We start from the raw sequence: 18,984 nt of genomic DNA on the forward strand, positions 1-18,984 counted from the left end.
TTGTAAGAAAGCAGTTGAGGTAAGACAAATCCCAAACCGCTTTTGAAAGGGAAAAAAAAAACTTAAAAGCCTTTGAGGTAAGACAAATCCTCGAGGTGTCCTCTGAGAGCAATGTCCCCTTAGAGCTAATAGCAGGCTCAGGGTATCCAAATACTACGAACAAGTCAAAGCCACGACTTTTGCGAAGATGGAGAAAGTGAGATTTGAAAGTAAGAAGTTTCCTTCATATAAATATAGTTATCAGACAAAGGATGTAAAAATTCAAGTTTTGTGTAGAATTATTTTATTGGATAGATTAATAATTAAACTAATTTATATGGTTAATTTAATAATATTAAGGAATTCGTTATGGCGTGACGTTATAATTTCTATAACTTAGATGAGTAACTTTATAATTTTGGAAAACTAAGTTAATAAGCCAATATTTTGGCTTTAAGTCTTGCCGCAAAAAGAGGGTTTCGTTTTTATTTGTGGAGGGCTTTGAAGACAATGCATTCAAGAGTTTGAAAAGAAAAGGGAAGATTCATGGAGTGGTAATTTTGAACTATTCATCTCTTAAAGGTAAGATTTTCTTTTGATTGTATTATCTATGAATTTAGTTTCATTATATCAATAGATGATATGTGATGGATTAATTTTGTTAGGTTTTTGTAACTGGCAATCACGTTTAACAAAATTCCTTTCAATTGTAATTTTATTTGTTCTTTTGTTTTTGTAAGGATGTGAGTGTTTAAATGCGAATCCTAATTGAATTGTGCCTATGAAGAGAAGTTTGTGATCTTGAGGCTTTCATTTTTGCCACTTCACTAACTATGTACAGGGATCGAGATCATTCAGTATTTTTGCAGAGCATTTGAACTTTTAGGAAACAAGTTTTACCACTCGTGCGGTGAATATTGCGCTCAAACGGTCAACCTATATATTTTGTACCGTCTTTTCTCACACTACTCGAGCGGTGAAGTGTGCGCTCAAGCGGTCTTCGCGATCTAATTTTCTATAAACTGCGTTGTTTGCCCGTTTTAGGGTTTGAGCCGTCTAGATTTTCAAAGAGGAAGAAAAAAAATAAAGTGTTTTATATTTGAGAGTGTTTTATGGGTGTTTCCTTAATGATTTAAGAGTGATCAATAGATCAGTGTACTTCATATCAATATCATCAAGCGTTTGTTTGTTTTCTTTAATTCACAAAAGAGATAGTTGTTTTTCAGTAAATTTCGAAAAACTTAAGCCTAAAGTTTTGGTGGATTCCGAAGTGGGTTATCATCTTGGATTCGGCATCAGCGTTATAGATTTAACGTTGGGTAAGACAATTCTGATGTGAAGACAGTGGTGGAAGAGGCACATCCGGGTCAGTTCAATTCAGTTGTGGACTCACTAGGTAATTGAGGGTACACATGTATAATTCCTTTTTATCTTCTTAGTGGATTGTTTTGTAGTTTTGGCCCGTGACTTTTTATCACAATTGGAGGCGCTCCAATTGTTGTTCATTTTTGTCTTCTTAGTGGATTAGTTTGTGGCTTTGGCTTGTGGCTTTTTTATCACAATTGAAGGCGCTCCAATTGTGATTTTTTCTACGTTAAATCGTTGTGTCGATTTATCTTGATTATTTGATTAAGATTGTTATTTGTTGTTTTAAATTAAAACATAATCACGAATCAATATCTCGGGAATTTTAATTTTTGTATTTGTGGGATACAAGATTGATTACTAGCAACTACAATTTATATATGTATATAAATAACAATAGGATAATTGAAGTCTTGAAGGCTGCTGAAGAAGTAGTGATGGGTAGAGATGTAGGAAAAATCAAAAAAATTGACCAACCCGATTTAACCAGACCAAATCGACCATATTTGGTCTGTTTTTCAATAAGAGTCAGTCTGTGCAATTTTTTAATTTGATTTTTTTCGATTTTCGATTTTCGATTTTCAATTTTCAATTTTCGATTCATTAGCGGTTCAAGCACCTTGTGTATCGAATTAAACCAAAACTGATCGTTTCAATATATATTGTATTTATATATATAATGTATAATGATATTAATAATTATAATAAATTAGTAATCTCATTTAATTAACATTATCATACTTATAATCTAAATTAGCAAACCTTTACTCACTATTCTTGAAGCTTTAGTATTTTTTAATTTTGTTTGTATTTTTGTTAATCTAAGCACTAAAAAGTATTTATCAAATGAATGGATTGGATATATTTGAAATTGTGGGTAAATAACTAATTTAATATTTTTACATAAATTAGTTTTTATACTAAAAAGTTACTCACATTTGAAAGATCCTAAACCGATTAAACTGCACCAAATAAAACCATTTTAATTGGTGTACTTTAATGGGAGAAGCGGTTTGTATCGATACTCAAACTAATAAAATTAAAATTATCGATTTGATGAAAAATTTTACTTATATACCGATCATACTAAACCGATTACATGAGGATAGGTACGAAATTGGGTTCGAAAATTTCTGATAGACTACATGATTAGTTTATTCTATTATAAAGAAAAGAATTAGGAGTGCATTATGGTAGAGAATAATAATTATTTATGCAGCGTAATATTTTAATAGGTTTGTGAGATTAAGGTGGATCTTAATAATTTAAGATTAGTTTTGAAAATATTATTTAAGTTGTTTGAAGTAAACAATCCTCTATCACTAATGATCCATTTTTATTTCTATCAAATCATTTGAAATTATAAATATTTATTTATCGCCTTTTTGTTTTCTTAAAATAAAATATGGGTTAAGTATAAATTGGCATTGAATATTATTCTAAAAACTATTTCAATATTCTCTGAAACTATTCTGAAAGTTTTTACCAAATGTTTATTATGAAAATATCAAATACTTTATTTAAAATATGTGTACTGTTTGAATTTTGAGTATCACTCTAACCTGACTATGATTTGGATTCTAGCTAATGTGAGTTACTTATTAGCACATAAACTAGTTTGTTTTGGGATTTTTCTATCGGCCTATTTGTGGTTCTGGGCCTTGTCACGGGTTAAGTAGTTGTAATCATTGAGACTTGAGTTTTGTGAATCAAATCATTGAACCATTTGAATATCAAACTATTGATTTGAATAATGAAATTAACTTGAATTATCTTATTGCCTTTCAATTAAATTATATTGCTACATTGTTTATTTTCAGTTATGAAACCATCTTACACAATAATTTTTCGTTCATTGGATTGTAGAAAAAATATATTTATTTTTTATCGATTTTGTATACTTGATCCAGTTAGCAGTGATAATTAATTATTTGCTAGGCTGTCAAACTGACCTTTCTTTTATTTATTTATTTATTTATTTTTCAGATTCTGAATAGAGTTGCGTGAGTTTTTACTTGTGGGATTGTCGAGAGTAGGAATATAATTTTAAGTTATTTTGGATTACTATTTTATTAGTGGATTATATTAGTGGACTTGAGGGAGAATTTCATATGTTGAGGATTGTTTATTATTTACGAATTTTGGAATTTTTATAATTAAAGATTTATTTTGAGTATTTTATTTTCGTGATTTATTTGATCGGACTCTTATGCTGTGTTTGGTTGGGGGATTTGAGGAGGGATTTGGAAAATGAAAGGGAAAAGGTGTGTGAAATTATGTGAAATATAGGCATGATTTATTCACATTTCACCTACTTTTTCTATTTCCCTTTCCAAGTCCCTCCCCAAATCCCCCAACCAAATACAACATTAACCTTACATGCTCACCAAAATGAGTGTGCAGTATTGTCATGAGATTGGGATGCGACAAAGGAACCTACTTTGATTGAGATGGCAGGACTCAGGAAGTTGGAAGTTTCTAAAACTTGGCAAGTGGCATTACTTAGCTAATACAAGGCTATCATCCTTTACCCAATTGAGATGGCAGAACCGCGAAAGTCTCCAAGGCTTGGTGAGTGGCATAGCTTAACTAATATGAGGCTGCGCTATGATCCTTTATTGGGAAGTTGGGGAGCTTGTGGCTTAGTAGCTACGAGTAGTCATTTTAAACAACTCAAGGGTGATAATTTGAAGATTCCCATAGCTTAATAGAGCAATTTTAGAGTTTCTATAATTCAATACAAAGCAACCTTAAAATTTCAATTAACTTGAGAGAACTTTGAGATTCTCATAACTTAATAAGAGAATGAAACTGAAAGAAGAGAACTCTCTACTGTCATTCAATGACTCACTCTTCCGTCTGACGCTGTGTTTGGTTGGGAGATTTGAAAAGAGAAAAAGAAAATATATGTGAAACTAAGTGAAATGTAGGTATATTTTATTCACATTTCATTTACCTTTTCTCTTTTCCTTTCCAAATCCCTCAACCAAACACAACGTCAGTATTCACATAATCTGCCTCTTCATTGATACATATTCTTATACGAATACTATACATATTTTTTGGACCTCATATACACATCTAATAAAAAATAAAAATAAATAAGGGATTGGGTAGAATATTATTAATTTTTTTAACGTACTTTTTTAAGATGGTTCCTTTCTTTTACTTGTTTTCAAATCCCATAAATTCCAAACACATCAAACTGGATTGTCAAAGGGAACGATGATCCATTAAATTTCACGTTCCAAACACTCCCTTCTACTTTCTTTTCTTGTCATTTTACGACTAATGCTGCTTCGACGAATTTTCCTTTTTTTTATTTTTATTTATTTATCAAATAAATTATAAATACATATTATGAGATTTATTTAAAATAAGAATTACATTCGTATTTTTAGAAATTACATCTCTTCTTTATAATCTTAGTTTCATAACGAATAATCTCTTTTATTAATTAATCATTAAGTCAATTAATAATTTTTAATGATATTAAAAATTTATTTCAATTAATAATTGAAGTAATTTTATTATTATATAGAATAGCAGTTAAAAATTTTAGTTTTTCAATTAATTATGCTAAATAAATTTATTTGATAAATACACATTTGTAATTTTATGAATCACATGACCATTTCATATTTTAAGCAAATTTCTTGGAGAATTTTACAATACACACCTCATATCATATGTATTTGTCATATTTTTTTTAATTATGATTAATTTTTTAAAATTGTGATATTATTTTGAGAAATTTAATTATAATTTAAAATATATAAAATATTCTATTTTATTTTTTAATTATAAAGTCAATATGCCTTCATTTGGCATACATGGTTTGGACAAAAATAGTCACAAAAAAATAAAATAGACTATGTTACCCAAAAGACAACCTAAGAGGAGAGTGAATTAGATTTTTACAAATAAAAATAATAATACTCTAATAAAAATTATGACTAGCACAATAGATAAATATAGTTAATGAAATAAAAATAATTAAAACAAGTGTTTTAACAACTATGTCAATTAATGATTTTAGCACAATAAAAATATAAAATATAACTATGGCAATTTAAATAAAATAAAGAGATAAGGGAGAGAGAGACAAATAAATTTATAGTGGTTCGACTTCAACTCGGCCTACATCCACTCCTCAAGTTTCACTTGAAATTTTCCACTATTCTCTAGCTTCACAGGGTGCTAGCAACCTTTTCACAGATGGAGTAATCCTCCACGGATTTTACACAAACTTTCTAAGTCCAAAAAACACTGAGAGTACTACACTCTTACAAGATTGAAAAGAATGTGTTTTTACTTTTACAGAAAGCTACAAGAATTATCTCTTTAAGATAGATATAAAAATGAGACTCTGATTTTTCTGTAATCCTCACACAGGAAAGATGGGTTTAAAGCTATACGACTTAATACATAATTTCTTAGAGAGGATGTAAACAAAAATTGAAGAACACTTCTCAGAAAGTTTTTCAAAGAATAGATGAGAGTGATTTTAGATCAAAAAATATTTTCTGGTTTCTGTAACTTGTTTGTAGTTGCTGTCACTTGTTCAAATCAGAGACTTTGGTATATCTAATGAAACTTATAATCGTTTATAGCCGTTGTATTCATTTGAATTTATAGCCGTTTATAACCGTTGTATTTATTTGAATTTATAGTCGTTTATAGCCGTTGTATTAATTTGAATATCTTTCAATCCATCATTACTAATTTGAATATTTTTCACTCCATCATTACTAATTTGAATATCTTCCACTTGAACCTTTTGGCCTACTGCTGTGCTGGGCTGTTTGAATCTTTTGGTCTGCTGATGTGCTGAGTTGTTTGAACCTTTTGGCCTGCTACTGTGATGGGCTGTTTGAACCTTTGTTTTGGATTGTTTGAACCTTTTGGCCTGTTGCTGTGCTAGGCTGTTTGAACCTTTGTTTTTGGCTGTTTGAACCTCTGGTTTGGGTATTATTTTTGGGTTTAAATGAACTCCTGATTTAAACAAATATTAAATACATTCAAACAATATTTAGGATAAAAGTTTAGGTGAAAAATAATGGGACAAAATAAATTTTGATTCTATTTTTCTTTTTCAAATAAATTAAAACATAATTAAATAAATCATCAAAATAAATTTTAGATTTAAAACATAATTAAATAAATTATCAAAATATATTTTGGATTCTATTTTTCTCTTTCAAATAAATTAAAACATAATTAAATAAATCATCAAAATAAATTTTGGATTTTATTTTTCTTTTTCAAATAAATTAAAATATAACTAAATAAATCATCAAAATAAATTTTGGATTCTATTTTTTTCTTTCAAATAAATTAAAACATAATTAAATAAATCATCAAAATAAATAAGTCTAACAATCTCCCCCTTTTTTATGATGGCACACAATGATGTTTTGATTTGATTTGGGAGTAAGAAAAGCTCCCCCTCGAGTCATGCTCCCTGAATTCATTTCTAAAAACTTAGGTTAGCGAATGTTTAATAAATAAGTTTTAACTAGAAATATGATATGAGACTAAGATATCAAATTATAAATACATAACATCAGATTAGTTTGAAAATAATACCATAATTTAAAAATAATACCATAATACATAACATCATAATTTTCTCCCCCTGTGACATTATCAAAAGAAAATCATGGCTCAAAATCTGGTGGAGGAGGAGGAGGAGGAATATGATAGTGATAAATGGCATTAAAGCGAGACGGGTCAATCAGCTGCCTCGGCTCTCTTTCCCTCTTGTCTTCTTCTCCTTCGTCTTCTTCTTAATCACTCTCTTCGCCTTCTTCTTCCTCATTCGCTTCCATCCATTTCTTCTTCTACGTAAGAGAGATAGAATAGAGAGACTGAGAAAGAGCAGAAAGGCTGCCAAAAACGACCCTCCTTTCGATTACATCTCTCTCTCCTACTACATGGCCTCGTCCCGTCCCCTTACTCTATTTCCGGACCTAAATGATCCTGTAAGCGCTGCTGAGCCGAGTGCCCCGGCTCTTACTCTTCCCAACCTTCCTATGATGTCGATTGAGCAAATAATAGCAGCTCAATTAGACATTGAAGCCAATCATTTCACACTGACGTCATGTATGGAGACGATGACTACAGTCACAAAATTAGCTCACCGTCTGCAAAACAGGATAAGTGAGCTTCATCAGGTCAATGCCCAACTCTCTCTGCTCTAACGCATGTACAAGGATGCGCGAGCAGAGATAGGCGCACTGAAGGCCGAAAATAAAGAGCTTAAACGGAAGACCACTTCCATGGCCCGATTTGGAGCAACGTCGTTCTTGGCTTTTGATAGTCAGCGGGGAGTCGTCGCTCTTGACGAAAGCACAGGGGCAGGACCTTCAAGGGCCGCCCAAGGTGATAAAAAGAAGAAGAGAGCGGTGGAAAATGCAAGTAAGTAAGATTGGCGTATGGCCGTAAAAAAAAAATGAAGGGTTTTTTTGTTTTCTTTTTCTGTGTAAATATGTTTATTATGATCGGCATATGGCCATAAAAAAATTGAAGGGTGTTTTTTTTTAAAGTAAATATTTGTATTTTGATTTGTTTTTGTTTTTATGTTTAAGTACTGAAAAATAAAATTAAAAAGTAGAAAATAAAAAAAAATAAGAAAATTAAGCCTAAACAAAAAATAATAATGAGAAAAAACATAAAAATAAAAGAAATTAAGCCTAATAGCAAAATAAAATAAATTAAAATAAAATAATACCAATATAAATTAAACTTAATGGGACGTTGGTGTTGCTGGAATGGTAATGCAAAAAAAAAAATACCATAAGGGTTTAAAAAAATCAATGTATGAAAAGTTAATTTTACCTCAAGATGTAGAACCAAAAAAAAAATTACACAGTTGAGAATAACAAACTGTTAAGGAGAATAAATGTATGAAGAACTTGAGAGCATTCAACTGATATAAATGTTTCCATTTCAATATAGTAATACACATATATCATTTTAATAAAAATTCAAATTTCACAGTCATAACAAAACTTTTTAAGTATAAATCGACATTCCAAACTCGCCACAAATAAAATTGAAGCGATCCTCGCTTAGGAGTTTTGTAAAAATATCCACCAATTGCTTGTCGGTGTTCACAAATTCAAGTACAATATCCCCTTTTGAACATGATCTCTTAAAAAATGATGTTGAATTTCAATATGTTTTGTTCATGAGTGTTGAACTGGATTTTTGCTTAAATTGATGGCACTAGTAATATCACATTTAATAGGGATATAATCATAATGCAAATCAAAGTCCTCCGATTGTTGTTTCATCCAAAGTATTTTGGCATAACAACTTCCGAAAGCTATATAATCAGCTTCGGTCGTTGATAAAGCAACAGAATTTTACTTTTTGCTAAACCAAGATACTAATGAGTTACCAAGAAAGTGACAAGTGCCACTGGTGCTTTTTCTATCAAGTTTGCATCCAACAAAGTCGGCATCCAAGTAACTAATTAAATCAAATGCAACACCTCTAAGATAAAACAGTCCCAAATTTTGAGTGCCAACAAGATATCTAAAAATTCTTTTAACAGCATTAAGATGTGATTCCTTAGGATTTGATTGATATCTAGCATACATACAAACACTAAACATAATATCGGGTCTACTTGCGGTTAAATAAAGAAGTGAGCCGATCATACCTCGATATTTTGTTTGATCAATGAACTTACATTTTTCATCATTGTCTAACTTAATGGATGTGCTCATAGGTGTTCCAGCTATTTTTGAGTCATACATACCAAACTTTTTGTGTAGTTATTTTGGGTACTTAGCTTGGTTGATAAAAATCCATTCTTTACATTGTTTGATTTGAAGCCCAAGGAAATAATTTAGCTCCCCCATTATGCTCATCTCAAACTCACCTTGCATACACTTAGCAAATTCTTTACACAAGGTTTCATTAGTAGCACCAAATATAATGTCATTAACATATATTTGCACAGTAAGTAAATCATCATTTTTAGTTTTAACAAAAAGTGTTGTGTCAATCGTTCCTCTAGAAAAATTATTTTCAATCAAAAATTTACTTAATCGTTCATACCATGCACAAGGTGCTTGTTTCAAACCATATAAAGCTTTTGATAGTTTAAAAACATAATTTGGAAAAGCATGATCTTCAAAACCTAGGGGTTGTTTAACATAAAATTCCTCATTTATAAAACCATTAAGAAATGAACTTTTTACATCCATTTGATAAAGTTTGAAATCTCTAAAACATGCAAATGCAAGTAACATACGAATGGTTTCTAATCTAGCAACCGGAGCAAAGGTTTCATCGAAATCAATACCTTCTTCTTGATTGTATCCTTGTGCAACAAGTCTAGCCTTGTTTCTTATAATTGTACCGGATTCATCAAGTTTGTTTCGAAAGATCCATTTGGTACCGATAATGGTATGATCTTTAGGTTTTGGCACAAGTTCTCACACTTTGTTTCTCTCAAATTGGCTAAGCTCTTTATACATAGCTATCATGCAATGTTCATCGAATTCGGCTTATTGAAAGTTTTTAGGCTCAATCTGTGAGAGAAAAGCCAAGTTACTACAAATGTTTCTAAGTGAAGAGCGAGTTTCAATACCTTTTGTAGGGTCACCTAGGATTAAATCCTTAGGGTGATTATGAACAAACTTCCATTCTCTTGGCAAATCATCATTGTTTCCTCCTTCTTCTTGAGGTGGGAGAATAGGTTGTTTAAGCTCTTTGTTCAACTTATACGGTTGGTTCTCTTCTTTGTAGATACTTGAATCTTCCACATTTGGTTCCGAATCTATATTATCAGTAACAATTTACTTTTGAGCAGAGATATTAGTTTTATCAAATGCCACATGTATAGATTCTTCCACAACAAGAGTTCTTTTATTAAAAACACGATAAGCTTTGCTAGTTAAGGAATAGCCAAGAAAAATTGCTTCATCAGATTTTGAATCAAATTTACCTAAGTTATCTTTATCATTATTATACACAAAACATTTATAACAAAAAACATGCAAGTGACTAATGTTGGACTTTCTATCATGCCAAAGTTCATAAAGGAGTCTTTTTGATAATATGTCTAATTAATGCACGATTTAAAATATAGCATGCGGTGTGAACGGCTTTGGCCCAAAAATATTTAGGAAGATATTTTGGCAAAGCATTGTTCTACTAATCTCTTCTAAAGTTCTATTCTTCCTTTCTATTACACAATTTTGTTGAGGGGTTCTAGGTGCTGAAAAATTATGTCTAATACCATGCTCATCACAAAACAATTCAAATTTCTCATTTTCCAGTTCTCTATCATAGTCGGTTCTAATATTAGTAATAAGAAAGCCTTTTTCATTTTGAATTCTACGACAGAGTTTTGTGAAAGAAGAAAATGTTTCATCTTTGTCTGCTAAAAACATAATCCATGTAAATCCTGAATAATCATTAACAATAACAAGACAATAATGTTTATCACCTAGACTAGATATCCTTGAGGAACCAAATAAATCCATATGCAATAGTTGTAAAGGCCTAGTTGTGGAAATATGAGATTTTGATTTAAATGATGTTTTAGTTTGTTTTCCTTGTTGACAAACACTACAAAGATAATCTTTTTCAAATTTAATTGTTGGAAGTCCAATGACTAAATCATTTCTCAAAAGTTTAGCAATTAAATCCATATGAGCGTGACTAAGTCTTCTATGTCATAACCAACTATTTTCATTATTAACATATAAACATTTAACATCACTAGCATAGAGATCATTAAGATGAAAAACATAAATATTATCATGGCGATTACCAACGAATAAAGTTTTATGATCATTTGTGCTTTCAATTATGCAATGTGATTTATCAAAAATAACTCGATTACCTTTATTACCTAATTAACTAATACTAAGTAGGTTATGCTTAAGTCCATCAACAAGTAAAATATTTTCAATAGAAGGGTTAGGAGAAATATCAATGCTACCAATACCGATAATTTTTCCTTTCTTGTTGTCTCCAAAAGTAACAAATCTTCCATCTTTTGATGATAGTTTAGTAAAGAATGATTTATCTCTGGCCATGTGTCTGGAACATCCACTATCAAGGTATCACTTCCCTTCTTTAGCTTTGGACTTAAAACAAATCTACAAGATGACAATCAAGTGTTGGTTTTTGGTACCCATAGTTTCTTGGGTCTTTCTTGGTTAGTTTTGTTAGATCCCTTAACAATCCAAATCTTTTTAAGTCCCATGTTTATATTATTTTTGAATGGACATGAAGATATATAATGGTCTTTCTTTCTATAATAATAACAGGTAATATGAGGGTGAGTCATGAGAGGTGCCTTTTCAAAAATTGTATTGCGATTCTTTTATTTTTTAATAGGGTCATATCCAATGCCCGCTTTATCGAAAAACACATTTTTTATTTCCAAGAAGCATGTTGAGATTATTTCTACCTTTTACAAATTTTTCAAGTATTTTTGTTAAATCATCAATATTGTTTTTTAAAGTAGTTTTCTCATTAGAGATAGTATCAAAATAATTTTTCAAAACAATTTTTTTTTTCTTTAATTATTTTGCATTAATAGATAAAGATGCAACAGATTTCTTCAACACATAATTTTTGGCACAAACGTTTCTAAATTCATCTTGTAGTTCATGGAATTTACTTTCAAGTTCTTCATAAAGAGTAGTTACCTCATTTTGAGTAGAGTTTTCATCTTCAAGAGCCATGAGACATAAGTTGGCTACTTCATTTTCAATTTCATCACTTGAGCTTTCATCTTCACTTTCTCCCCAAGCTGCTACCATGGCCTTTTTGTTTTCAACATCCCCATGTCCTTGCATGGTGATCTCATGAGTCATAAGGGAACCCATAAGCTCATCCAATCCAAGTGTGGAGAGATTTTTGGCTTCTATAATGGCCGTGATCTTTGCTTCCCAATTCTTTGGTAAACACCTAAGAATTTTTCTCACCAACTCACTTAAGTTTTGTCAAGAGATTTCAAAGAGTTTACAATTTTAGTAAATCTAATAAACATACTCGACATAGATTTATCAGAGTTCATTTTAAACAATTCATAACTATGAACAAGCATATCAATACAAGATTCTTTCACTTGGTTTGTACCTTCATACGTTACCTCAAGGTTGTCCCAAATTTCTTTTGTTGAATCACAACTTAAAATTCTATTATACTCCTTAGAGTCTAATCCACAAACAATAGTGAGTTTGGCTTTAGCATTAGCTTGCAATAATTTATGATCCCTCTCATCACATTCATCTTCAGTTTTAGGTACACTAATATTGTCTACTAATTTGGTAGGAATTTTTGGACCTTTAGTGACAATAATCCACATAGAATAATCAGTGACTTGTACATTTAGGGTCATCTTATCCTTCCAATGACTATAGCTATTTCCGTCAAACAATGGTGGCCTACTTGTGGCTTGTCCTTCAGCTAAGGTTGTCATGGATCGAAACTCCCAGATGGTTAAATCTAAAACAAGAGTCTAGACTCTGATATCAATTGTTACCCAAAAGACAACCTAAGAGGGGGGTAGATTAGGTTTTTATAAATAAAAATAATAATACCCTAATAAAAAATTATAACTAGCACAATAGATAAATATAGTTAATGAAATAAAAATAATTAAAACAAGTGTTCTAACAACTATGTCAATTAATGATTTTAGCACAATAAAAATATGAAATATAGCTATGGGAATTTAAATAAAATAAAGAGATAAGGGAGAGAGAGGCAAATAAATTTATGGTGGTTCGGTTTCAACTCGGCCTACGTCCACTCCTCAAGTTTCATTTGACATTTTCTACTATTCTCTAGCTTCACAGGGTGCTAGCAACATTTTTACAGATGAATCAATCCTCCACAGATTTTACACAGACTTTCTAAGTCCAAAAAACTCTGAGAGTACTACACTCTTACAACATTGAAAAGAATGTGTTTTACTTTCACAGAAAGTTACAAGAATTATCTCTCAAAGATAGATATAAAATGGCACTCTAATTTTTTTTTATAATCCTCATATAGGAAAGATGGGCTTAAAACTATACGACTTAATGCATAATTTCTAAGAGAGGATGCAAACAAAAATTGAAGAACATTTCTCAGAAAGTTTTTCAGAGAATAGATGAGAGTGGTTTTAGATCAAAGAATATTTTTTGGTTTCTGTAACTTGTTTGTAGTTGCTGTCACTTATTCACATCAGAGGCTTTGGTATATATAATGAAACTTATAGTCGTTTATAGCCGTTGTATTCATTTGAATTTATAGCCGTTTATAGCCGTTGTATTCGTTTGAATTTATAGCCATTTATAACCGTTGTACTAATTTGAATATCTTCCAAACCATCATTACTAATTTGAATATCTTTCACTTCATCATTACTAATTTGAATATCTTCCACTTGAACCTTTTGGCCTGCTGCTGTGCTGGGTTATTTGAACCTTTTGGTCTGTTATTGTGTTGGGCTGTTTGAACACTTTGGCCTGCTGTTGTGTTACGCTGTTTGAACCTTTGTTTTGGGCTGTTTGAACCTTTTGGCCTGCTGCTGGGCTGGGCTGTTTGAACCTCTGGTTTGGGTATTATATTTGGATTGAAATGAACTCCTGATTTAAACAAATATTAAATACATTCAAACAATATTTAGGATAAAAGTTTAGGTGAGAAATAATGGGACAAAATAAATTTTGGATTCTATCTTTCTTTTTCAAATAAATTAAAATATAATTAAGTAAATCATTAAAATAAATTTTGGATTCTATTTTTCTCTTTCAAATAAATTAAAACATAATTAAATAAATCATCAAAATAAATAAGTCTAACAGACTAAAAAGTCAATAAAATAAAATATTACATCTAAATTATAATTATTTCATTTTTTTCTTTCACAAAAGTTAAAAAAATCAGAAAAACTTATCATAAACAAAACTTTTTAATCTTAAACTAAGATAATAAGAAAAAAAAAAAAAAAAACCCAATCCGGATCTCAAACCAACCATGTAAACCCTTTTGGAGTTGTTTGTTTTGAGAGATTGAGGGGTGAGATTGGACTATTAGGCCATTTGGACTAATAATCCGTTGTTTGGTTTAAAATTTTTGTTTCGGACTATTAGTCTCAAATTCATTGGACTATTGTCTCTCATGGGGTGAGTGGGACACAAATAAGGGGATATGAGATTAGGTGATGAGATGACCATTTTAACTCTCTACTAATTAATTATGTTTTATATTTAGTAAAATTCAATAAAATTTAAATGTCTCAATTTAAAAATAAAATAATTTTATTTAATTTTTATTGATGTTTTATTTATTTACTTTTTTAAAATAATTTTTTATAGATATTTTATTGATGTTTTATTTTAAAATTTTATTCATACTTTATTTAATTTCATTATTTAAATTTTAATAGAATTTTTTTATTTAATTTCATTATTTAATTATTATTATTTTTTAAAATAAATTTATTTAAAATTTTAATTAAAAAAATAACATATATTTTTATTGACATTTTATTTATTTAATTTTAAAAAAATAAATTTATTTAATAATATAAAAAATAAAATAAAATAAATTTTTATTTAATCTAGTTAAAAATAATTAAAATATTAAATATATATTTACTATTACTATTACTTAGTAAATAGTTGAAAAGAGTAAAATAGTTATTTGAAAATTTATTCTTCTCCGTAATATTTTAAACAAACAAAAGATTTATATTCGATCTAATCAAATAATCTTTTTCTGACATCTAATCTTATAACTAAATAAAAATAAAATACAAATTCAGTTCAACTAAGGCCTGGTTTGACATATTGCAAATAATTTAAAAAGTCAAAAAATTACTAAAAAAGTTAAAAAGTTGCTACTATTCACTTTAAAAAAAATTTATACAAAAATTATTGCAACACATTTGGCTGTCCATAGACTTTTGAAATGAACTTTATGGAAAAATTGCACATGATCGGTTCACAAACAACAAGGTCCTGTTCGGCTCATGGGGGTTCATCATGGGTTCCATTTTGATAATCTAAATCGTGCAATGTGTAAATTCGTTGAGTACTATATATCTATAAAAAATCACGTTGATCGGATATCGCAACTACATGATCAAATCAGTTTTGTATAAAAAAAAATAGATGGTGTTATATTTGACGATTGGAAAAAAAACTAATTCGATCAGATAGCTATCGATATCCGATCAACGTGATTTTTTACAAGCATATAGTACTCGACGAGTTCTACACATTTAACGATTCAGATTATCAAAACGGGACCCGTGATGGCCCCCACGATCCGAACAGCACCATCCAATGCTCTTCCAAACTTCTCGTACACACTTTCTTATATAATTTTTTAATACATATTTTTTTGTAAAAAGTTAAAAAATTAACCCAAATATTCATATTTTTTTCTCAACTTTTTACTTTAAAAAGATAAAAATTATACTTATTTAGAATACTCAAAAAAAAACCTTAATTCGAAGGTAATATATCAATATTGACCGTCCGGTGAATTTCTTCATTCAGTCGGTACAAATAAACGCACAGTAACGGATGGTTTTGACAGTTAAAAAGGAAAGCTTCAGTGCTGAAAGCTGCAGTTGGCTCTTTCTCTCTCTGCGATCAAACATGGGAGGCCCCAACGGTTCCACTGGTACTCTCTCTCTCTCTCTCTCTCTCTCTCTCTCTCTCTCTCTACCTTAATCTCTTAGATCTACACAGTTCTCTCTTTATCTCTCTATATATACGTATATCCATACATATAATTTCGATTTCTGCAAAACCCTAATGCCAATCTCTCTCATCTCTGTCTATCTTTGCAGATTCCTTCACATTCGACAAATCCGCGAAGATCTTCGTCGCAGGCCACCGTGGCCTCGTCGGCTCCGCAATCGTCAACAAGCTCCGCCAGCTCGGCTACACCAATCTACTCCTCCGATCTCACTCCGATCTCGATCTCACTCGCCAATCCGCTGTCGAAGCCTTCTTCGCCGCCGAAAACCCCCAATTCGTAATCCTCGCTGCCGCCAAAGTCGGCGGCATTCATGCCAACAACACCTACCCCGCCGATTTCATCGCAATCAATCTCCAAATCCAAACCAATGTAATCGACTCAGCCTATCGCCATGGTGTAAAGAAACTCGTTTTCTTAGGATCTTCTTGCATTTACCCTAAATTCGCCCCTCAACCAATCCCTGAAGACGCATTGTTAACCGGTCCATTAGAGCCCACCAATGAATGGTACGCGGTGGCAAAGATCGCCGGCATCAAAATGTGCCAGGCCTATCGAATTCAGTACAATTGGGATGCTATTTCAGCAATGCCCACAAATTTATATGGCCCAAATGATAATTTTCACCCTGAGAATTCGCACGTGTTGCCCGCATTGATGAGGCGGTTTCACGAGGCCAAGGTTTCGGGTGCCATAGAGGTGGTGGTGTGGGGAACAGGGTCACCATTGCGCGAGTTCTTGCATGTCGATGATTTGGCAGATGCGGTGGTGTTTTTGATGGAGAAGTATAGTGGGTTGGGGCATGTGAATGTGGGGAGTGGGAAAGAGGTGACAATTAAGGAGCTTGCTGAGTTGGTGAAGGAGGTTGTTGGGTTTGAGGGTGAGCTTGTTTGGGACACTTCGAAGCCAGATGGTACTCCAAGGAAGCTCATGGATAGCTCAAAGCTGTCAGGATTGGGTTGGGTCCCAAAGATATCACTCCGGGATGGGCTTGTTGATACCTATAAATGGTACTTGGAGAATGTCAAGCAATAATGCAGGTGATATCACCCATTGTGTTTTCTAATGAGCTATCAAATCCTTGTTTTTTTACATCATTACTTTAATTTCTTCTTATAGTTCATGATGGAAGCTAATATTTATAGTGTACCATTTATAAGGAGTGTTATTTCAAGTGCTTTGTGGTCTAAGATCTACATTTAGAGACCACTATCACATTTGGCATTGTTATGTACTAGTAATGTATTAGAAGAGCTGTTAGTATGTTATACATTGCCAAGGTGAGGTGAAACCTTGGGAACTATGGCCTTGCAGCCATACTATTATATGCCATGTTCACCTTAATCTTGGTTATTTATGTGATTTTAAAGTAGTTTGAACTGCTTTTGTACCATGTTCTTGTATTGTGGATGGAGATGTGCTTCCAGATCTATGTTGGACTTTTCTTTTGTGGTTTTTGCAGTACTTTCTAGTCTTCATATGCTGTTTCTTCCTCTTGTATTAGTGTCAAAAATTTACTTTTTTGTTGCTATAGTAGAAGTGGAAATTGATGTTTTGATTCTCTTGAAGAGAATGTCGAGCAGTATTTTTCTCCTTTGAACCATAAAGCACTAATGCCTTGTTGTGTTGGGAACTCTTCACCTATTATACCTCGTTAGCAAACACAAAGATCAATGGGATGCTCAATTAAGCAAGAAAGATTCAATGAGAATGTTTACTACTGTAATTGATGTCAAGGCCTTGAAAATAAATTTCAAGTCAAAGTGCACCAAATAGCCTTTGTTGTTTTTGAATTTGAGAGTAACTGATAGGAATTTTTAATCCAAGCTAATTGAATTAGATTAATTCTAAGGTATTTAAGCAAAAATAAATATGAGAAAGGTAAAGAAATCAACCACAAAGAGAGACAATGATACAACATGGCAACCCAAATTCAGGAAAAACTATGGACGTAACCAAACCCACTAGTAACCAAGATTAAGTACAAAACTCACTAAAATTGAGACCAATATCCTACTTAACTTGCATAAGAAAATCCTGTTGCACCAATCTTGTTGTGGTCTTTGCCAATCTCCTTTTTGTACTATTTTGATTTTCACTAATTGCGTCAATCCAAGCTCCAGTAAGTTTGATCAATGTACTTGCAGAACTAAATCTATAGCAACCCTCTCTCAAGAATGTGAAAGAAGAATGAAAATGAACTATATGAAGCGCTCTCAAGTTTTTGTACTATAGGGAAAATAAAATGTAAAAAAAAAAATTTGTTCTAGAATGCAACCCAAAGCAAAATGTGCCAATGCTTTTGAATGGGACTTCATTGCGTTCAAACAATGAATAAATACAAAAAGAGGGCTTGCTTGGGAAGAGTGATGATTGATGGTAAGTATTGGCATGATTGGGGGGTTTGTTCTACAGGTGATAATAGGGGTTCACATGGTGTTGTGTAAAAACGCATAATGAGGGTTAGAAATGTCTTCTTTCCTCTTATATGTTTTAGGGTGGCTGATGGCCGTAAAATTCATTTTTATCATGATTCCTAGTGTGGTTAGAGTTCTTTTAAGGGAGGTCTTTCCCAATCCTTTTATGTGGTTGGAGCATCCTTTGTTTAGAGATAATTTTGTTCTTTGGTGGAATGAGTGCAATTGTTTAGGTTGGGAGGGTTTTAGATTCATGAGGAAGTTGAAATTAATTAAGGAGAAAGTAAAGAAGTGGAAAAGGGAAACCCTTGGCAATTTGAATAGGCAAAAAGGGGAGATCTATGAGAGAATTGAAGAGATAGATGCTCTTGAGGTGTTTTGCAGGTTTGGATAATTTTTTGAGGAGAGAGAGGAATGAGCTAAAATTTAGAATGGAGGAGATCATTTTTAGGGAGCAAATTTCCTAGGCTCAAAAAGAAAAAATTTC

At 31.5% G+C, this 18,984-nt stretch overlaps 1 protein-coding gene across 1 annotated transcript; it reads left to right on the forward strand.

Annotated features, from left to right (window-relative positions):
• The first annotated feature begins 15,865 nt into the window (after positions 1-15,865).
• LOC114269756 (putative GDP-L-fucose synthase 2) lies at positions 15,866-17,473 on the forward strand. The gene is made up of 2 exons (XM_028211112.2): positions 15,866-16,002; positions 16,172-17,473. Exons 1-2 carry the CDS (start codon positions 15,903-15,905, stop codon positions 17,113-17,115), a joined length of 1,044 nt encoding a protein of 347 aa, XP_028066913.2. The 5' UTR covers positions 15,866-15,902; the 3' UTR covers positions 17,116-17,473.
• Positions 17,474-18,984: the final 1,511 nt, after the last annotated feature.

This window comes from Camellia sinensis, unplaced genomic scaffold (assembly GCF_055761805.1).
Source record: "Camellia sinensis isolate YWXY unplaced genomic scaffold, ASM5576180v1 Unanchor10, whole genome shotgun sequence".
In the NCBI taxonomy this organism is placed as follows: Eukaryota; Viridiplantae; Streptophyta; class Magnoliopsida; order Ericales; family Theaceae; genus Camellia; species Camellia sinensis.